This window comes from Pleurodeles waltl, chromosome 6, assembly GCF_031143425.1.
Source record: "Pleurodeles waltl isolate 20211129_DDA chromosome 6, aPleWal1.hap1.20221129, whole genome shotgun sequence".
Lineage (NCBI taxonomy): Eukaryota > Metazoa > Chordata > Amphibia > Caudata > Salamandridae > Pleurodeles > Pleurodeles waltl.
In genome coordinates this window covers 966,311,243-966,332,025 of record NC_090445.1, presented here as the reverse complement: position 1 = coordinate 966,332,025, position 20,783 = coordinate 966,311,243, and the positions used below count along the sequence as shown (strand labels likewise).

The following is a 20,783-nucleotide window of genomic DNA, read 5'->3' as shown; positions in this document are numbered from 1 at the left end:
AAACAAGAAATTCAATATGCACTACATAATACCTTTGAAAATAAATATATAGGTATTTGACAGCTGGGTGCAGCTAAAACCTTCAACATGAGAGAAAAGCTCAACAACAATTAACAAAAAAGTAGAAAAAAGTGGTCAAAACACCCAAGGTAGTTCTCCAGATCTGTTCTGCAGGAACGGATGTCAGCACGCGTGTGGGCATGATGCGTATCATTTCTTACGGATATCATGTTGACTGAGAGCACCTCAACACCACCTACCAGGTCGCAGAAGTACTACTCATATTTTCCAGGTCCAGTGTGACACCTGGAGAATATTGTAAAGGGGGAAATCAACAGTTAGAAGTCCCTATCAGAAATATATACATATATCTGTGACAGCGGAAAGAAAACAACCTAACAAAGGACTCAATGCCTATGTGCACTATCACCGAGAGGAGGAGTCACTCGATCTTGTGACTCGATAAAGCTTCTTTGAAGAAAAGCAACTTGTAATACTCCGAGCCAAACACTAGATGGCAGACTTATGCAAAGCATGGGAATCTGCAGCACTACATAAACAACCCCCTCACCCCCACAGTGGGGACAAAAGTAAAAACACTACAATGCCAGCAGTGAAAACAAATGTCCCCTTGTTTCCGCCACTGTCTACTGCATATCATTTGTGATCAAAACATGTCTATATTTACACCCTGTTTCCAAATCTATATGACATACAAGAATTCTCCTGCTCATATTAATATAACTATGTACAATGACTTATTTTGTTCATATTTTATTAATCCATGATCATTTTACATTTATAAAATAGATTTTTGCAGGTGCACTTGAGGCACTTTGGCTGTACGTATAGAGATACAAAAACTTTGGCGTGCAGTAAACCAACATGTATTGGTCTGGGGGACATTTTGCTTTGCTGATTGCTAATGTTACCTAATTAGAGAGTTTGAGTACTTTTAAACATAAAATCACTACATACTCAAAACCTATATTGGTTTTCCAGAGGACCTACATTTTTCCAAATACAGATGCACATTCATCAATCAATCAATCAATCAATCACTGCATTTGTAAAGCGCGCTACATACCCGCGAGGGTCTCAAGGCGGGGGGGTGCTACTGGTCGAGGAGCCAGGTCTTGAGGAGTCTTTTGAAGGCCAGCAGGTCCTGGGTCTGTCGTAGGATGGTGGGGAGAGTGTTCCAGGTCTTGGCGGCGAGGTAGGAGAAGGATCTGCCGCCGGCTGTGGTTTTTCGGATGCGGGGGACTGTGGCGAGGGCGAGGTTGGCTGAGCGGAGGCTTCGGGTGTGGAAGCTGAGTCGGTTGTTGAGGTAAGTGGGTCCGGTGTTGTGCAGTGGTTTGTGTGCGTGGATCAGGAGCTTGAAGGTGATCCTTTTGTTGACGGGGAGCCAGTGCAGGCCTCTCAGGTGGAGTGTGATGCGGCTGCGGCGGGGGACATCGAGGATGAGTCGGGCTGAGGCATTCTGGATGCGTTGGAGTCGTCTCAGGAGCTTGTTTGTAGTTCCTGAGTAGAGGGCGTTCCCGTAGTCGAGTCTGTTGGTGATGAGGGCCTGGGTAACGGTTTTTCTCGTGTCGAGGGGGATCCATTTGAAGATCCTGCGCAGCATACGGAGGGTGTTGAAGCAGGACGCGGAGACGGCGTTGACTTGCCTGGTCATGGAGAGAGTGGAGTCGAGGATGACCCCCAGGTTGCGTGCGTGGTCCGTGGGTTCAGGGGCTGTGCCTAGTGACGTGGGCCACCAAGAGTCGTCCCAGGCTGATGGGGTTGCTCCTAGAATGAGGACCTCCGTCTTGTCTGAGTTCAGCTTCAGTCTGCTGTCCTTCATCCAGTCGGCTACGGCCTTCATTCCTCGGTGGAGGTTAGCTTTGGCGGTGTGGGGATCTTCGGTGAGGGATATGATCAGCTGGGTGTCGTCGGCGTAGGAGATGATGTTGAGGTTGTGTTGTCGTGAGACGTTGGCGAGGGGGGCCATGTAGATATTGAACAGTGTCGGGCTGAGGGAGGATCCCTGTGGGACGTCGCAGATGATCTCGGTGGTTTTGGGGCGGAAGGGTGGGAGGCGGACGCTCTGGGTTCTGCCGGAGAGGAAGGATGTGGTCCAGGCCAGGGCCTTCTCTTGGATACCGGCGTCATGGAGGCGTGCTGATAGGGTGCGGTGGCAGACCGTGTCAAAGGCTGCTGATAGGTCCAGGAGGATGAGGGCGACTGTTTCTCCTTTGTCCATCAGGGTCCGGATGTCGTCAGTGGCGGCGATGAGGGCGGTCTCGGTGCTGTGGTTACTGCGAAAACCGGATTGGGAAGGGTCCAGGATGTTGTTAACTTCGAGGTAGCGGGTCAGCTGTTTGTTGACAATCTTCTCTGTCACTTTTGCCGGGAAAGGGAGCAGGGCCGGAAGTTCTTGAGGTCCTTGGGGTCCGCCTTGGGCTTCTTCAGAAGGGCATTGATCTCGGCGTGCTTCCAGCTTTCAGGGAAGGTTGCTGTCTCGAAGGAACAGTTGATTGTTTTCCAGAGGTGGGGCGTGATGGTTGCGCTGGCTTTGTTGAAGACGTGGTGAGGGCAGGGGTCCGATGGGGATCCGGAGTGGATGGAGTTCATGGTTTTGATGGTGTCTTCGTCGCTGACGCTGGACCAGAGGGTCAGGCGACTGGTGCGCGTGGTAGTCACAGGGGTGGTGGACTCGGTGGTGGGTGCGGGGGGGTCGGAGTTGAAGCTGTCATGGATGTCGGTGATCTTGCGGTGGAAGAAGGTGGCTGGGGAGTCGCACAGATCTTGAGATGGCGGGATGACGTTGGTGTTGGAGCTGGGGTTGGAGAGTTCTTTCACGATGCTGAAGAGCTCTTTGGTGTTGTGTGCGTTGTTGTCTAGGCGGTCCTTGAATGCGGTCTTCTTGGCGGTCCTGATGAGTTGGTGGTGTCTGCGGGTGGCGCTCTTGAGGGCTGTGTGGTTGTCTGGTGTTCGGTCGTGGAGCCATTTCTTCTCCAGCTTCTGACAGGTGTGCTTGGAGATCCGGAGGTCCTCGGTGAACCAGGCGGCTTTCTTGTTGGTGTGGTTGGTTGTAGAGGTCTTGAGAGGGGCGAGGGTGTTGGCGCAGTCGTTGATCCACTGTGTGAGGTTGGTCGCGGCGGTGTCTGGGTCGGTGGGTGGTCTCAGGGCGAGGGCGGTAGTGAGTTGGTCCTCGGTGACCTTGCCCCAGCAGCGGCGTGGTAGCTGTTGGGTGCGGTGGTGTGTTTTCTGAAGGTGAAGTGGACGCATCTGTGGTCGGTCCATTGTGGTTCGGTGGTGTGGTTGAAGGAGACGTGGGGGCTTGCGGAGAAGATGGGGTCGAGCGTGTGTCCAGCGGCGTGAGTAGGTGTCGTTACGAGCTGTTTGAGTCCGAGTTTGGCGAGGTTGTCGATCAGGGCGGTGGAGTTGGTGTCGTTGTTGTTCTCGAGGTGGAAGTTCAGGTCCCCGAGGAGGATGTAGTCCGTGGAAGCGAGGGCGTGGGTGCTGATGAGGTCGGCGATGGTGTCACTGAACTGTGGGCGGGGTCCGGGAGGTCTGTAGATGAGAGTTCCTCTGAGGGTGGTGTTGGGGTCGGTGTGGATCTGGAAGTGCATGTGCTCGGCGGTGGTGAGGGTGTCTTCTGTGTTCGTTGAGATTTTGATGGAGTCTTTGTGGATGATGGTGATTCCTCCTCCCACTCCGTTGGTGCGGTCTCTGCGGGAGATCTTGTAGCCCTGTGGGATGGCTATGGCGATGTCTGGTGCTGAGGTGGCATTCAGCCAGGTCTCCGTCAGGAAGGCGACATCGGGGGCAGTGGAGTCTAGGAGGTCCCAGAGTTCGATGGCTTGCTTGCGAGCGGAGCGGGTATTGAGGAGGATGCAGCGGAGGGGGTTGGGTTCTCTGGCTGGTGGTGTGGAGGGTTGGATGCTGGTGAATCTGCAGTTCCGGCAGGTGAAAGGTCCCTAGGTGCGTTTCGGGGTGGCCCGTAGCAGGGGTGGTCTCGTCTGGTGTTGAGTGCGTGGAGGGTGCTTGCGTCGTAGTGCAGTCTGGCGTTGCAGGGGGTGCGGGTTCCAGGGGTTCTGGTGCTGGGTGCTGTCCAGGCGCGGACGGGCTTGCCTTAGGCGCGCCTTTGGCGCGCCAAGCAGCGCAGCCGCTTCGTGGCCTCCATATGAGGGCAGAGGAGCAGCTGGGAGCTGAGTGCGGGCGGCCAATGGGAGTGAAGGGGGCGGGGCAGCAGGGGCTCAGCGGCGAGGGAAAAACCCAGGGAAAAAACGGCGGGAAAAGACGGCGGGAGAGGGACAACAGAGCACAGGGGTACAGAAAGCAAAACACAGGGGCACAGAATGAAAAAACAAAGTGGCACAGAAGCCAAGCGCAGGGGTACAGAATGAAAAAGGGAGCGAGTAGTCAGGCGGCAAAAGCGGCAACGGAGGTTCAACCCACAGAGGGCTGCGTGGCAGATGGGGGGAGCGACCTGCCTGGTGTGCGCATGTGCGGATACACACAAACAGTATCATTTTATGTGCAAAACCAAGCATAGATTCAATAGAATGCTATTCATAATGTAAGAGCTACTTAACATATTCATATTTAAAACATTATAACAATGCATTGCACATATTTACACTTGTCCAACATTTCGGTTTGAAGGCGGATAGTTTGTATCAAAAACAGTTGATAAAATGCTATAGGGATAAAGTACATGGTGAATATTATCCTTTGTCAAGGTCCCAAGAAACCGTACTAATTAAGGCAATGTGTAGGAGAGGGTTTAAAATGTGTTATAAAGTGTTCCAAGTATAGAGCAAGTGCTAGTCTCTCTCTCTCTCTCTCATCATCATAATTAACATTTTATATGAGCCAAATATATATACACAAACACACACACATACATGGTAGCAGCTTCCACTGTGTAGGTATATAGGTCAGAGTTTCCTTAGGAAGACCAAAAAGTTAATTAAAAAATGTTCATCCATCTCAGCTCCTACTTGGAAAGATTCAGGTTAATCCATCATGATTTTCCCTATACATTTTCCATAGTATTGCAGGGAGCTGGACAGTGTGCAGCAGCCCCCCAGAATGTATTTATTGAAAGTAACCATATGTTTTCTGGGGGCTTGGGGTGGCAACGCCAGTGACCAAAATGGTGGCACATCGCTAGAGCTCCTGCTGAGCAGGGGCCTAATTCAGCAAAGCCCGAAACCTACACACATCTTCATACCCGGCTGTCGCATCGACTTGACCCTTGGGCTGATGGGGGAGACGGCGAGGTTATTTGTGTGCCCTGAGGGACTCTGGGCATGCTGCAATCGCACTGCGGCCTGTGCCCCGGTCCCTAGCCTCAGAAGCCCGCATTGATAGGGGCTATGGGCGGGCTTGAGGCACGGGTTGAGAAGTCACGTGGTGCGGCTCTGCCACAGACCATACGCTGCTTGCTTGCCTCCCCCCGTTGCTCTCACATCGCGGGCTGATTGACAGCTGCCGTTCGGAGCTACATCGGGCAGTGCAGCTATCCCTCTGCGGGAGCGAGGAGGCAGTTACGGAGGTGGGTCGTCGCTGTTTGGTGCCTGCCCGGGTCCCACGATGCGTGCGGAGTTTGGACGCCACTGAGCCTGGGCAGTGACCCCACCAAACACACTTTGCCTCAGGGCGCTTGGTGCAGGTGTGGGCCCGGAATGCCCCGTGACTGCCGCCTGCGCACAATAGCAGTGGTGCAGCAGTGTGCTTGCACTTGGGTGTTGCTGCCAGGTGGGCACTTTGCGGCATACCACCCTATGCGTCTGGTGCCTGGGGGGCCTGTATCCTGACCCTTGCCTGGCAGCAGACCAGCTGCATCCTGCCCCCTCTGAGTGGACCCGGTGTCGGTGGGTGTGTGGTTTGGTGTTAAGCTTGCACTGGTGGAGAAAGAGGGTGTAGGAAGCTAGCCTGGTGTGTGGTGAGCACCTATGGTGTTATCACCCTATATGAGGTCCAGTTATCCCCTATTAATGAGGTGTGGTCAGGCTCTCTAGAGGTAGCTGTGGATGAGCACCAAGGCTCATCTAGGAGACTTGCAAAGCTTATGCAATACGAGTTATAGTCACACAGCACTTACACACATGGAAGAACCACAAAGTGTTACAAAAATAAATACTTTATTTTAGTGACACAAATACTAAAATATTGTATAAGCAGTACTCTAGTAGCAGGTGAATAAACACACTATTATATACACCTTAGTAATCGGGAATGGGCATAGAAAGCAATAGAAAACAGTGAAATAACAGTTAACAATAGAGACCCTCGGGGAGACCAAACCATATAAAAAAAAATGGAATGCGAAAGTCAGACCACAACCCAGGCAAGTGGAATCTGTAGAGGGGCACTGGAGGAACTAGGAACCCCAAAAAGTAAGTACCAGAGTGCCCCCAGAGACCAGGAGAGAAGAGGTAGGTACCTGTTTTTTCCCAAACCCACAGCGAAACTTTGTAAAATGGCTGTGCAAGACCCAAGCAAGACTGGAGGAAACAGAAGAGGACCTGCACATGAAGGGAACCAAGTCCAGTTGGAGTGTCTGGTTGGGGCAGGAGTCACTACCCACCCTTCTAGAGATGCAGGACCAGGTCAATGGTGAAGGTCAGGAGTCGGCTGTGCAGCACAGGAGCAGGAGAAGAGGTCCATAAGTGATGCAGTCAATGTCCCACGTTGGAAGAAGAGTTGCACTCCATCAGTAGTGTGACAAAAACCACCAACAAGCCTTGGCAAAGGAAAGAGTTGCATAAGAAGAGTTGCAGAGCTGCTGGGGACCAGGAAGGTCCGAGGAGACTCAACCCACGGAGGGTAGTCCTAGGCGACCCCCCAGCAGTGAGTAGAGCCAAAAATCGAGGATGCAGCCCCCACAGGCAACTCACAGGCAGCCGGCACAGGAGTACCACGTCACTGGAGCTGCAGGCAGGAGAATACGCTTTGCAGGGAAGAGTTCTGGAGGCAGGGCTCCACGGAGCCTGAAGATCCTTTGGAAGAAGAGCTGAAAGAGGCGCGGTGCACACGGGTACTGTCCTGCAAGGAGAGGCAAAGACTCACCACCCAGAAAGTTGGACAGTTGGTAGAGGGGACCACTGAAGACCACCACCTGTGTTGCAGGATCCACGCAGAGTTGCAGAAGAGAGGACCCACGCAGCCAGTCGTTGGTGCCTGCGGATGCAGGGGAGTGACTCCTTCACTCCAAGGGAAATTCCTTCTTGCTTCTTGGTGCAGACTGAAGACTTGCCACTTTCGGAGGATGCACAGCCGGGGAAATGTTGCAGTTGCTTGAAGGAGCCGGAGAAACAATGTTGCAGAGGAGAGTTGTCACTAAAGTTGCAGATTGCCAGTTCTTGAAGGGTCGAGTTGCAGTCCCAGTGGCCAGCAGATGAAGTAAACGATGCAGAGGAGTCCTGCTTGGAATCTTGCACGTTGAATCTGAGGTCCCACCTAAGAGGGAGGCCCTAAATAGCCCAGGAAGGGGGATTGGTCACCTAGCAAGGTGATCACCTATCTGGAGGGGGCTGTGACGACCCCTATCTTACCTGGGCACTCAGATGCTCCTAGGGGCTTCTGCCCACCTTTGATTCAGATGGCAGAATCAAGCGGCCACCTGGAGGAGCTCTGGGCACCACCCCTCTGGTGGTGATGGACAGGGGACTAGTCACTCCCCTTTATTTTGTCCAGTTTGATGCCAGAGCAGGGACCGGGGGTTCCTGGACTGGTGCTAACCGGTTTATGCAAGAAGGGCACCAAATGAGCCCTTCAAAGCGTACCAGTGGCTTGGGGAGGCTACCCCTACACCTATTTCCAAGGGAGAGGGTGTTATCTCCCTCTCCCACAGAAAATCCTTAGTTCTGCCTTCCTCTGCCTGAGCTTGGTCAAGCAGCAGGAGGGTAGAAACTTGTCTGAAAGGTTGCAGTAGCGCGGGCTGCCTGAAAAACCCCAGAAGACTAATAGGAGCAATGCTGGGGGTCCTCTAGGAGCCCCCAGAGTGCATGGAGTCGTACAACCAAAACTTGCAACAGTATTGACGTATGATTCAGACATGTTTGATACCAAACATGCCCAGGTTCGGGGTTACCATTATGTAGCTGAACACATGTAGTGACGTGTGTCCAGTACACGGGTAAAATACCTTCCCCGCACTTATGAAGTCCAGTGTAATGGAGCTGGAGTTCGTAGGGGCACCTCTGCTCATGTGGGCTAGGAGGGCCTACTTACAGTGACCTTGTGCTTTGACCTGTAGTGAAAGGATGCATGCACCTTTTCACACAGGCTGCAATGGCAGGCCTGCATACACATGTTGCATGGGTTCCCATTGGTGGCACAATACATGCTTCAGCTCATGGGGAACCCCTGATGCCTAAGTAGTAGGGACTCATAAGGGGGCACCAGTATGCCAATTGTGGGATGTGCAAAGTCCTAAACAACCAAATTTAGAAGGGGAGAGCACAATCACTGGGTTCCTGGTTAGCTGAATCCCAATGAAAATAGTCAAAACACAGTGACAGCAGGCAAATGTGTGGGTAACCATGCCAAAAATAGGGTACTTTCCTTCACAGATGATAGCTGTCAGGGGATCCCCTGAAACCAGACCACTCCCCAGGCGGCACCTCTACTCCGGATCTGTTCTCCTCACACTGAGTTCCTAAAGAACGTCCCACTTGCACTAAATATGTGGCGCTTTCCTTCTGTATCATGAGGTGCGGAAAGAAGGGTCCCTTTCAGACGATGCACCTTACTTGTAAGGACAAGGAGGTTTTTTTGTACTGTTTCTCTGATTGATGGTGCTGTATCGCACTCCTCTATTGGATATTTCGCATTAGACACATGACTCCATATTGGGACCTGCCCGTGAAGCATTGTCATCCCTACATGGTTGACACCATATCCTACTATATTTTGGGGATTTATTTGTTATTGTTGTTTTTTCATATTCTCAGGGATATTACCGCAACACTTGTGTTGCTGTGGGAGGGGGGATTGGGACTGTTAGTAAGCCACCTGTTGTGGCATTACTTTTCTGCTTTGTTGATATGTACATCGCCATATTGATGAACACTCAATGCACTTCATACTTTGTGCACTGACTTCATGTCTGATACTTTAACTTTACACCCCACCTTAGATGTGACGCTCTTATCCTGGAATATACGTGGCCTAAATAACCTTCACAAAGGGAAGCTAGTCCTTCAGAACTTAAACAGGCATGGAGCACAGTTAGCCTTTCTGCAAGAGGCACATTTGCCACCAACGTCACACTGAGGCTTTGTGAAACATTGGGGACCCCACTGCTATTTTTCAAACTATAGCTCCTAATCTCGGAGTATGCACATTGATTCTTAAGAACCTGCCCTTTTACCATCCGTGAACTATGATCTATCCAGTAGGTAAATTCCTGCTTATTGGAGGGTTGCTGGCGGGGAGACATGTGGCCTTGCTTAATCTGTACACTCCCAACACTGATTCACCTGAGTTTTTCTGCACCCTTCAGGCACACCTAGACAGAGAGCCTGCTGAGCATTTGTTAGTTGGCGAGGACTTCAACCTATTGCAGGATGGGACTCTAGATACTACGTCCACTCATCCCACCACTAAAACACACTTCAGATTAATCCTTCCGGACATATGTGAGGTGCACTCCCGACAAGACCCCTGGAGGCTGCCCCCAGCATCTGCCCTCCTATATACTTTTTACTCCACCATTCACAACATATAGTCAGGGATAGATTTTTGGCTATTATCGTCGTCTGTGCGGTCTTGGTTGGGCAGCACTGCCCATCCTCTATGCACTCTGTCTGATCACTCGCCTGTTCACCTAACACTCAGAATACAATGTGTGGAATACATTGAGTGACCTTGGCGCTTTCATGCCATGGCCCTCCATGACGATGTCTTTCAAACGAACCTTCGTACGGCCATCGTTGAACACTTCACAATAAACACTGCAACAGCGTCTTCTAGGACTGTACTCTAGGAGGCATTTAAAGCATACATCAGGGGAATCATCATATCTACACATTCTGGTGTTCTGCGATCCATTCAGTTCAACATAGGCTGGGTAGAGAATGCGTTGGATGCCCTGGATTGAGAAGATGTTGCCTGATCTAAAAGGATCCCACTACATGCCAGATCCCGGGTACTTAATGGGTTCCAGGAGCTTGCGGACCGGGAAATTAAATTAATGGGTAAATATGCAAGAGCTTGTCGCTGTAGTTAAGGCGAACAGCCCGGTTAAACACTGGCCTGCATCCTTCGACTCCGCCTTCTCCTCCACCACATCCCCCACCCCAGGTCACTATCCTATATCCTCGAGCTATGTCTCCCAGGGGGACAATGGCATTGGGGCAGCTGTGGTGCAGGCTGAATTTCTTGAATACTACTCTTATCTCTACACCGCCCAGACTCCCTCTTGCTCCCCTGACCTGCTAAGCTACCAATTTGAAGAGGTGGCCATAGTGTGGCTGAGCTCTCCGCAGTAGCAGTTTCTTGGGGGACCCTTCACCGAAGGGGAGATCATCGCTGCCATAGACATGCAGGACGGCTCCAAAGCACCTGGACTGGACCGATTCACTGGAATCTTTTACAAGACATTCAAAACACTATTAGCTCCTCATCTACTCAAGATGTACCAGGAGGCCTTGGAGGTGGGAGAGTTGCCGCCCACTCTTTGTGAAGCAGTGATTACCCTACTGCTGAAACCAGGCAAAGATCCCACACTATGTGGCTCTTACAGACCATTGTCTGGCCTCAGTTTTGATAATAAGATACTGGCGAAGCTGCTGGGCACCAAACTATCCTTACTACTAGAAGAAATAATCTTGCCGGCCCAAACGGGATTCGCGCTGCATAGATCAACGTCCATTGACCTTCAGACTGTTTGTGCCACCCTACATAGTTTTACCTACTGTCCCTGCCGTGATTGCCCTGCTTGATGCGGAGAAGGTTTTTGACTCTCTAGAATGGCCTTTCCTACAGGCCGTACTCAGTAAAATAGTTATGCCCCGTGGCTTCTCATCTTTAATTATGCTATTATATTCTTCCCCAACTGCCTGCCTTTGGATAAATGGCACATTAACGCCCCCATTCCCCATTTCCAGAGGGACGAGACTGGGTTTCCTCCTCTCCCCCTTGCTCTTTATGCTAGCATTGGATCCACTCCTACGACATTAACATGACAAACATCTTCATTGCGGGGTACAGTTCAAAACTGTCCCCTTGCTGATCTCTCTAAATGCGAACGATATCCTTCTGTTCCTATGCGATCTTGCGTTCAACCCCAACTCAGTGCTCTGAGAAATATTGCGATGTGGAACATACTTGGGCCTAAGGATTAACTGGGGTAAATCTGAATAATTTCCCGTCACAGCGGCTGCTTCTCCTGCCACAAGCTGATACCCACTCTCTTGGTGCGACGACCTAGTCAAATAGTTTATATCCATAGAGATCAAGAGCAGGTAATACATCTTAACTATGGTCCAGCAGTGGACAAGCATAATGCCCAGATTGAACACCTGTCCATGGCGGGACGCATTGCATTAATGAAAATGGTTGTGCGCCCGCAATTCTTATATTTATTGATAAATGTTCCTTTCTCCCTCACAAATTCCTTTTTCGCAACTTTGCGGACTTTCTTGACGAGTCTAGTTTGGGCTGGTCGGCGCCCACACATCAGATGGGATGTTTTGGTACTCCCACATGAGCGTGGGGGCTTTGGCGTTCCTCATTTCCAGTTATATTATTTAATAGCTCAATGCCAATATGTCTATTGCTGTATCACCCCAATTTGCGACTGCCCTACACAATTCTGGCAAGGGATCTAGTGTTCTCCACTCATCTAAAAACTCTGCTCCCGATTGGTGTGACACTGGACAGACGTTCAGCCCTTAGCTACAACTTGCTGGGAGTGTTGCAGGCTGATGCGCCTCCTGTGGAGCACCATGCTCTACTCCCTTGCACTCCCCTTAAAAGACAACTCGTGGTTACCACTCACACTTGGAACGTTGGTACTTGGTACTCTTGAAGCACATACCTTGGTCTATATGGGGGGACTTGCTTCCCGACAAGCATGTCTTTTTGAGAATTGGAGATGCTCTGTTTCAAGGCACAACTATGATAGGCACTTCGTCCTCAATCAACTGCAGAGTACACTGCGCAAATGGATTGCCACTTATCCACTTGCGCCCGCCGACTTCACCCTCCACACCTTACTGCTCACAGTTGACACAAACGGAAACTTGGACTCCAAACTGTACCAAGCCTTCTGGCTTTGCTGCGCGTCTGCGACCAAGGGGCGCAGGGGGACCGGCAAGTGGACCTGGGTGGCTGTTGCCAAACAGAATGTGGTATGCCTGTGCTCCATGACCCACACTGTGTCCCCGAATCATAGACATAAATTGCTCCGTTATAAATTTATTCGCAGAATTTACATGACCCCCGCTGTACTAGCTAAAATTGATCCTCCGCGATCCTCCACCTACCTGAAATGTGCTGCGGAAAATGCAGATTTTGTACACATGACATGGACCTATCCTTGTGTCTCGGCGTATTGGCACAAAGTATTTACCATCTTGTCCTCCATGCTTGAAGTCCGGGTCTTGCCGGATCCCCTGCTGGCCTTATTAGGATATATGGAGTCCATACCCAAGCCCCTACGGCATGACACGGCCGTAACGTTGCTGCTGGCCAAACGTGAGATTGTCTTATACTGGGGCTCCCAGACCCCTCCTCACAAGCCTGCTTGGCTCAGAAGACTTATGTATTGCGACATGACCGGCGAAGTGTATGCCTCTCTGCAACCACCTACTTCCCGCCCTAGAGATGTCTGGCAGCCATTGTGCACTTACCTCCTGACTCTCCAGGATGCAGAGCTCCCAGCAGGTTCTGATATGGCCATCCTCACCCTCTCCAGTGCTAAAACACCTAGACATATTTCTGTGTTTCTGTGCAACTCAGAACTGGTTCGTTTCTTCATTGCTGCAATGTAGATTCTACATTTATGGTCATTGGCACTTATTTTATTGGCACACATCCCATGTATCCATTGTAGTCCAAATTGATGGCAGTGTTGCATTGTGAATATACCATTCCAATTATGGTGATGTCCTGTATTGTTCCTGTGCGTTAAAATAATAACGTTTTTTTTTATTTTATTTTTTTATATATAGGTATATATGTATGTTTTCTGGGGCATATACAATGTGACCCCAAGAAAGATTTATGGTGGTTTTTAAGCATTGCCAGATCTAGAACATTTACTCTTCAGCTAAAGGTTGCAGGAGCCCCTTGTAGTTGGCCTTATGGCTGTAGTAGGTCTCCTGAGGAGCATAAAAGAATGTTTCTAGCGTTGCGGACAAGGCCATTCTGCTTGTCATTGTATATTTATAATATAATGTGACTCCTTGGCAAAGCCAATAGGATTGCCTTGTATATTGATGTAGTCAACCCTTGACAAAGCCTATATGCTTGGCTTGCCTTGTATACTGATATGGTGTCCCCGTGACAAAGCCAATAGGCTGCCTTGTATATTAATTTGGTCAACTTGTACACAGCTAATAGACCTGGATTTTAAATAGTGATGTGCAGACCCTTTGCCAATGGTAGTAGACCTGCCTTATTTAAAATGACACCCGTTTGTATTATGATGAGCACTCTCATTGGCCGGCTGCGCATGAGTCCTTTGCTACCCCAGATAGTGCTAAATGCATGGGCCCTGTCTTACACAGGCCAGTGGTGTTATAGTTAGGTATGGTAGTAAGATCATACTTTGTGTTAAAAACCCTAGAGATTCCCTGAAGAAAACTAGAGATTGAAGTGACATGAGTGATGTCATGTGTGCAGTCATAAGCAGTGCATGCCAGGGACGTAAGTTATGGTTAGCTCAGTAAACTTTAACTGGTGAATTTTCATGTTTTTTTTACGTAACGTGAGATCTATCTTACTTTACCTACCTTAATTTAAAAGAACATATTTTCCCCTTCTAACTACAGCTACTTAATGAGCTGAGTGTGATATCACATATATAAATTGTTTTAATTTGCTATTCGATGAAAACATCAGCATTGTACAAAACCTAAACAAGTATTCTGTCTTGCTGTAAAACTTGACTTTTAAGCTAATTTCTTGTACTGATCACAATTCACCCACATTATTGTTGTTAACCTAAACTAAAATTGAAAAAATAGCCCTCTTTGTTATAAGCATGTTTCCTTCTGCCTGTCAAGGGAAAGTACAAAATAAGAATTGCAGTACGGCCTATTCCCCAGAATAGATCAAGCAGCAAAAAGTAGCAATCAATGTGGCCTAGGGAGTTCCTGTTTTATTATGCAGAAGATGATTCTTTTTGAATGGGGTATTTGAGTTATTTGAAGAAAAAAAAAAGCTGATTTACTACATTTTTTCTTATGTCCCTTTTTAACAGTTTTACTCCAATATAGAACAGACCAGCCAGAAATCTATCAAGCTGTAGAATCTTATGCATTTGCTGCTTGGAGGGGAAGATGACCAGTTAGAACTCAGGGCTGTAGGAATAGCAACCTTAGCAAGAAAGGGAATTAAGGGAGCTCATCCTTATGTTACGCCTTCTGCGGTATCAGGCTGACAATGGCCTAAGCAGTCCTTATACTTTTCCTCTGATAGAGACCTAGGGTGATTATTTGGTTTTAAACAGGTCTCACTTGTTTATGTGAGTGGTTGTGTAGCAATTATAGTGGACTCACAAAGCTGTGTATGACTGTTCAGGACCACTTCTGGTATTATTTCATGTGTTAGGTGCCTTACAGAGGTGCTTTTTAGTTGTGTTTGCACAGGTAAAGCCACTGACCTAAACACATACTATTTTAATAAAGTTTATGCATTCAGGTATTTTGGAATGTGTACGTTTTCTGTTTTAATATTGTATGGCTTTATTGCAAAGCTGAATCAGTAGACTTGACTTAACTGTTTTACCTGAGTTGGAAATATTTGATTTCTTTTTTTGTAAACACTTTCTGGTTGTCAGGAAATCTAGACATCAACTGAAAACGAACTTTTTGTATCCGGCACACGAGGTTTGGTGATTGGAAAAAAAAAGGGGGGTGGGGGGTTTGAAAAACAAAATGGCATTGGGCGACCTTGGAAGGAATTATGAACAGTTACATCTCTATTTAGGAACTGGGAACCGGACAGTTCTGCAAACGATTTTCTATAACTGAAAAATATGTCACTGTCCATGAAGCCCATGTTTTCTCATCTATAACTTTATTATTCTTTTTTGGTTTCAGGTGGAAGTAAAGCCATATGTGCTCGATGATCAGATGTGTGATGAATGCCAGGGCACTCGCTGTGGTGGAAAATTTGCTCCATTCTTCTGTGCCAATGTTACCTGTTTGCAGTATTATTGTGAATATTGCTGGGCAAGCATACACTCTCGTGCTGGTAGAGAGTTCCACAAACCACTGGTGAAGGAAGGAGGTGACCGGCCGCGCCATGTCCCTTTCCGCTGGAGCTGAACTCTGTGCCTAACTCCAGCATCAAGAACTGAGACAGGTTGAAAGCTAGTGGAAAGGAGAGATCGATGCCTCTGGGCTGGGAGAATTCTGGAAATCTGTGCTTTCTTCCCCAATTAAAAAATGGGTCTTTACTATTACTTATGTAATTATTAGTTACAGGCACCTTACGGACCTCTGTGTCCAGTATACAACCTTGCAGAATTGTAATGATCTTGCACTTTCATTCGCACTAACATCTGCTTGGTACCTTATCTCTTACGCAGGACTTATGACTAGAGATAGTGCAAAGACTGCCATTCCCATTGGTCTCTACTGGGGCTGGTTTGTTTGTAGTGAAAACATTTTGTTATATGTTTCTTTATACTTGTTTTAAACTGGAGCGTGCACTTATTTTCCAAAATCAGACTTGTCCCTAAATATTGACTTACCAAAGGTAACACACATGACTTGCAAATGTAGCAGAAAGGTTATAAGTTTTCAAGTAATTTGAAATAACACTAGTCCTAAAAGAAAATAAGCCCTTATTTGCTCTAATCTTGACTTGTAGGGGATGATACCTCATTGGATGGAACCGATTTGTGTTAATTATTCTCTGAAGATTTTTTTCTTTTGAGTTAAATCTTTAATTTTATGTAAATGTATGCTGCAATAGCTTTTGCTGCTATTTGAGTGGTATAGCCAATACCGTAATACTCTATTCAGGCTAGGGTATCAGTTAAAAATAATCCAGTTTGATATTGGCAGAGTGATTGCTGCTGACTGAAAGGCAATCAGTATAGCATAGAAAGAACTTTCCCAGAAGGTCAGTATTTTTGACTGCATGTTTACTTAACCAGGTTGCTGCATGCAATACATTGTTATATCCAGTAACTATTAATAAACCCACCCACAATGCACAAGTAACTAAAACATTTGTATCCTATAACATACTTGATATCAAAACAATGAAATTAGTAATCTCTAATGACTGGAGTAAGGCATGCTTCAGTAATTGTAATTCTTCTGTTACTGGCCTTAGTCCAAGTACAGAATTATCTATACTACAACCAATATTAAAAATAGATGTAGGATATTCTTAAAAACTGAATGTGTAGGTGATTGATGAAGTACTTTGCGGTGCTCAGTTAAATATTGTGCAATTTTATTTTATGTTGTAAAGTTTAAATGTCTAGTACTGTGGTCAAATGTAACTGTTGAAAGCCTTTATCTGACACACTTTTGGTTATTCATAACTAGTATGCAAACAGAAGAGTGCATAGAAAAGCATCTTTCAACGCTTGCACCCTGTATAGTGTCAGTTTGTGCCGTAAAGCCAGCTCATACTAAAAAAAAATACACATGACTATATCACAGTATATGACAAGTCTGTCAGAGTTAACCTACCAGGCACCTTTGAAGATTGCAGTGCTAAAGAAATGACCTTGTACCCATTTCTGTCATTTTGCAGTCAACTTAGAGAGACTGTATGTGAAACGGCGTGCCTGACCATTGGAAGTATCCTGTGAAGCTTGAACAGATAATGAAAACAGTACTGCTTGGACACTTTTAAGCATTATTCTTGTGGGCTATAGATAATATTAACACCTTTAGAATACTAATAATGATAATGAAGCAAACACTGTTTTATTGTTTTGCAGTTCAGGGACAATCTGACTGGATTAGGCACCACATAGTATATTTAAATGTGTTCTGTGTGTTGTGATGTCTTCTGTCGAATTATGTGTTTATTTTGTCGTTTTAATGTTTCATTGCAAGTATTGGCTTTGAATCGATTATCTATGTTTGTAAAATGAAAGGAGCAAAACGTCTAATATTTTTTTTACTGATTTGAATGCGTAAGCGTACCCATTGGAAAGTTGTAGCTGGGCTGTTTGTGATATTGTTTTCTTTGCCCAGATGTGTTTTTCTGTGATTTTGTTCATCTGTACGAGACATGTTATGCACTACTTTTTGTATTGGGACAGTTTTCAAAAGTTGGCTGAATTTTTATTTTATTAAGAAAAAGGCATGCTTTCTGACTGACATGATCTTTTGCAATACCTCAATTTTGAAATATAGGAGAGAAAAATATTTTCTAAGTAAGTTTATTCAGAAGAAATATATATTAATTTAATTCTGCGAAAATGATTTATCAGATAATTTTATTTTTTTCATGCTCATTTGCTTTTTTGAATACAAAGTTAGAGCTTTATAACTTTAATATTAAAAATCATAGCTAACCTACATAAATCTACCTAATCATGTGAAATAACTAAAGTTTTTTCAATATTTTCCTCTTGTCCTCCCTCCTTTTTAATTTCGCAAAATACTCCAAAATCTAAAGCTAAATAGCATGAATTTGTTTTGAAACTAAACAGCGACACCAGGAAGAAATGTAAAACAAAATTCTACATTCGGTGCTGCATTTTGTGAATAGATCATAAAATATCTTTCCCTTCATTTGTATATTTATAATCACGTGTTGATTATGCACGACTGACCAGAATTGTGAGAGTTTGTTCTGTTTGTATTTTTTTAAAGAAAACTTTTTTAGTTTGGTAACTTATTACATGTTTCATTTTGTTTTGTAAATGCAATATGCCCATAAGTTGTTAATATGTTGTATTGAAAAGGTGATCCTTTCAAAAGTGAAAAAGGAAGTTATTTTTTAAAACTAAATGCTGTTTTGAATTGCAACTTGATTAAGAAATCCCTGGGTGCATCAGGTCTTAATATGGCCTTTCTTGGTGTGACTTGAACTAGTAAACGTTTTGGAGGCTAAACTAACCTCAACTATTTGTTAATGTGCAATACTGTTTGTACTGTTTGTATAAAACACAACAAAAGAAAAAAAGGCATAAATCCTTTATTGCAAATTTATTTTCATTGCAAAGTTAAGACATTGTGATTCACGGAGATCATTTTTCTACTGTCAAATATGTAACTTTCTTCATGCTGGTATTTTTTCAATAGTAATGTAGCCTTTGTACTGAAACAAATTTTCATTGTTATTTTTAGAAAGATTTTTTGCTATGAAAAGATTAAAACTTATTTACATATTTTTAATTTCGTATTTTCTTTCAAGTGCTTTCTCAACCATTGATGTAGCTGTTTCTGGGAGAGACTTTCATATCTGGTCAATGTCATTAATATTATTTTTTACTATTTACTTAGGGTAAGTTAATTTTATGATGCAGATTCTTTAAAGTTTTTTTCATTCATTTTTCAAGCTGAAAAACTTTGTAATATTATGAAAGTGTCTGTTTTTTTTTTTTTTTTAAAGCCAAGCTTTATGTATTACCTTGCTCATGTGGTTTACAATAGAGTGACAATGATGGAATTGGTAATGTAAACAGATTGAAAACCAATGTGATTAATAATTTAGGCAATAAAATGATCAAAATAAGCAGAAAAATGAAAGTGGCGTGATATTTTAAACAGCCATTTCCTTTTGAAAACCTGGCTTGAGGGTATACAAACATTGGTAGGAAAATTATTGAAGTCATCCTCTTAATGGTAATGTACTTAGAAAAGCTCTGTATGAACAGACACTAATCTACTGCTGTCTCTCATTGTGCACAGCATGGGTTTCTGCATATGCACCCTCTTTGCTGGATATATTTTCTTAAAGTTGCCCTGAGGTTGTCCAAACTTTGGAACCTCGATTGTCAATTTAAACCCTTTCTGGTTCAGGGTCATATAAATATATGTACATGCCCAACTGCAAAAAAACATCTTATTAGAGCATGTAGACATGGCCAACTGCCAATGAAAGGATTCCTATATTTTAATGCGCTTTCTAAACATTAGCCAATTTGCACATTTTCAGAGCTGAACTTTGTCATGCTTCATTTTGGGCATCTCCACGTTAAGGAGCTAACATTATGAATGTCACAGTACCAATACATTATTTAGAAGTATTAACCAAAAAATACTTACCTATTGATTAGTGGAAATGCAAAGCAACAATTTTTACCTAAATGTAGATACTTTGATTGCAATTTACATCCAGTTTATACGTAGGCAAGATGTTGTAAACTGAAGAGCTTAGGAGATTGGTACATGTGTTTTGATTGCGTGTCACCTAATGGTATGGTTTAGAACACATATATTGCAAGTTTGCAATGACAGCATACCACTGATTTCATTGTAATGTATATAGTCACAACATATTTTAATTTTAAAACTCACATGTCCATATTAATATTTAGTACTGACATATCTACTAGCGAGGTCTGAAGGAATTGTCACCAATTTCTGAAAATATTTTATTTACCTATTTAAAACAATTGTCTGTAGCTATTGCTTTTATACCAGTTTGTATGTTTAGTCAAACATTTTTTACTTGATAACATTAATTCTCTATATCAGCTGCTATCATGTTCCATAATACCACAAAGTATTTTATACTCATGAACTTTACCAATATATACCCTAAATTGGTAGCCAGTCAGAAATTAGTGTAATGTAATTCTGACAGATAGATACATATACAATTGCAGTACTTAAGATTAGCTGAACATAGAACTAATGTTCTACAGTGATATTGGATAATACATTATACATTTCGTTCAGAATGTAGCTCTGTTGGGGTATTACGTAACGTATTTGTGATTTTGTTGTTGAAACTTTGAACATGGCATAGTGTTCACATCTAAGATGTCTGTTTTTCCAACTAATAAACTCAAATTAATTGTATTGTGCTTTCTTACATGCTTTCTTAGATTGTTTTGCTAATAATTCTAACAAAGCTTCTACCATTATGGCTTGGACATTTGCTTGTATGGAACTGTAGTACTGTGACTAAACATGGATCTCTGCTGCTATTACTTAAACTTGCTTATCTTTGTAGTATGGACTTTGTTTTCCTGTAACACCAAGCATCTCTTATTAAATCTGGTTGTATGAAGCACAAAGACTTGTCATTATTGTTCTTGCTATTGAAGTAACATGTCCTGTGCATGTAACATGTATGCATGTTCCTCTTAAGTTTAATGTGCTGTAACAAAACGGTTTTTTAAAGACACTGCAGTAAATCCACATAATCAAATACAGGGATTGCAGTAGAAGATGTTCTTGACAATATTATCGCCATTTTTACATTATAGACATTTGCACAGTATTTCAGTGGAAGGATCCTGGAGACCTTTCAAAGATAGAACTTTAGTTTTATACCAAAATTGCCAGTCCTGTTCCACCTTCATGTTGTAGATTGTTTCCTCATGCTTTGTTACCAAATGTTATTTTCATAGACAAATACTATTGTATGTTTACCAGCTCGTTTCTACTAGCCTCACTCTTATTATATTA

At 44.9% G+C, this 20,783-nt stretch overlaps 1 protein-coding gene across 8 annotated transcripts in view; it reads left to right on the top strand.

Moving 5' to 3' along the window:
• CPEB3 (cytoplasmic polyadenylation element binding protein 3) overlaps positions 1-20,386 on the top strand; it is a 543,123-nt gene extending 522,737 nt beyond the window's left edge. For all 8 annotated transcript variants that reach the window (XM_069239797.1, XM_069239803.1, XM_069239805.1 and 5 more), the window contains one exon: positions 15,267-20,386. In XM_069239797.1, coding sequence (XP_069095898.1) covers positions 15,267-15,494 — 228 coding nt within the window. In that variant the 3' untranslated portion in view covers positions 15,495-20,386. The remainder of the gene's footprint in view (positions 1-15,266) is intronic.
• Positions 20,387-20,783: the final 397 nt, after the last annotated feature.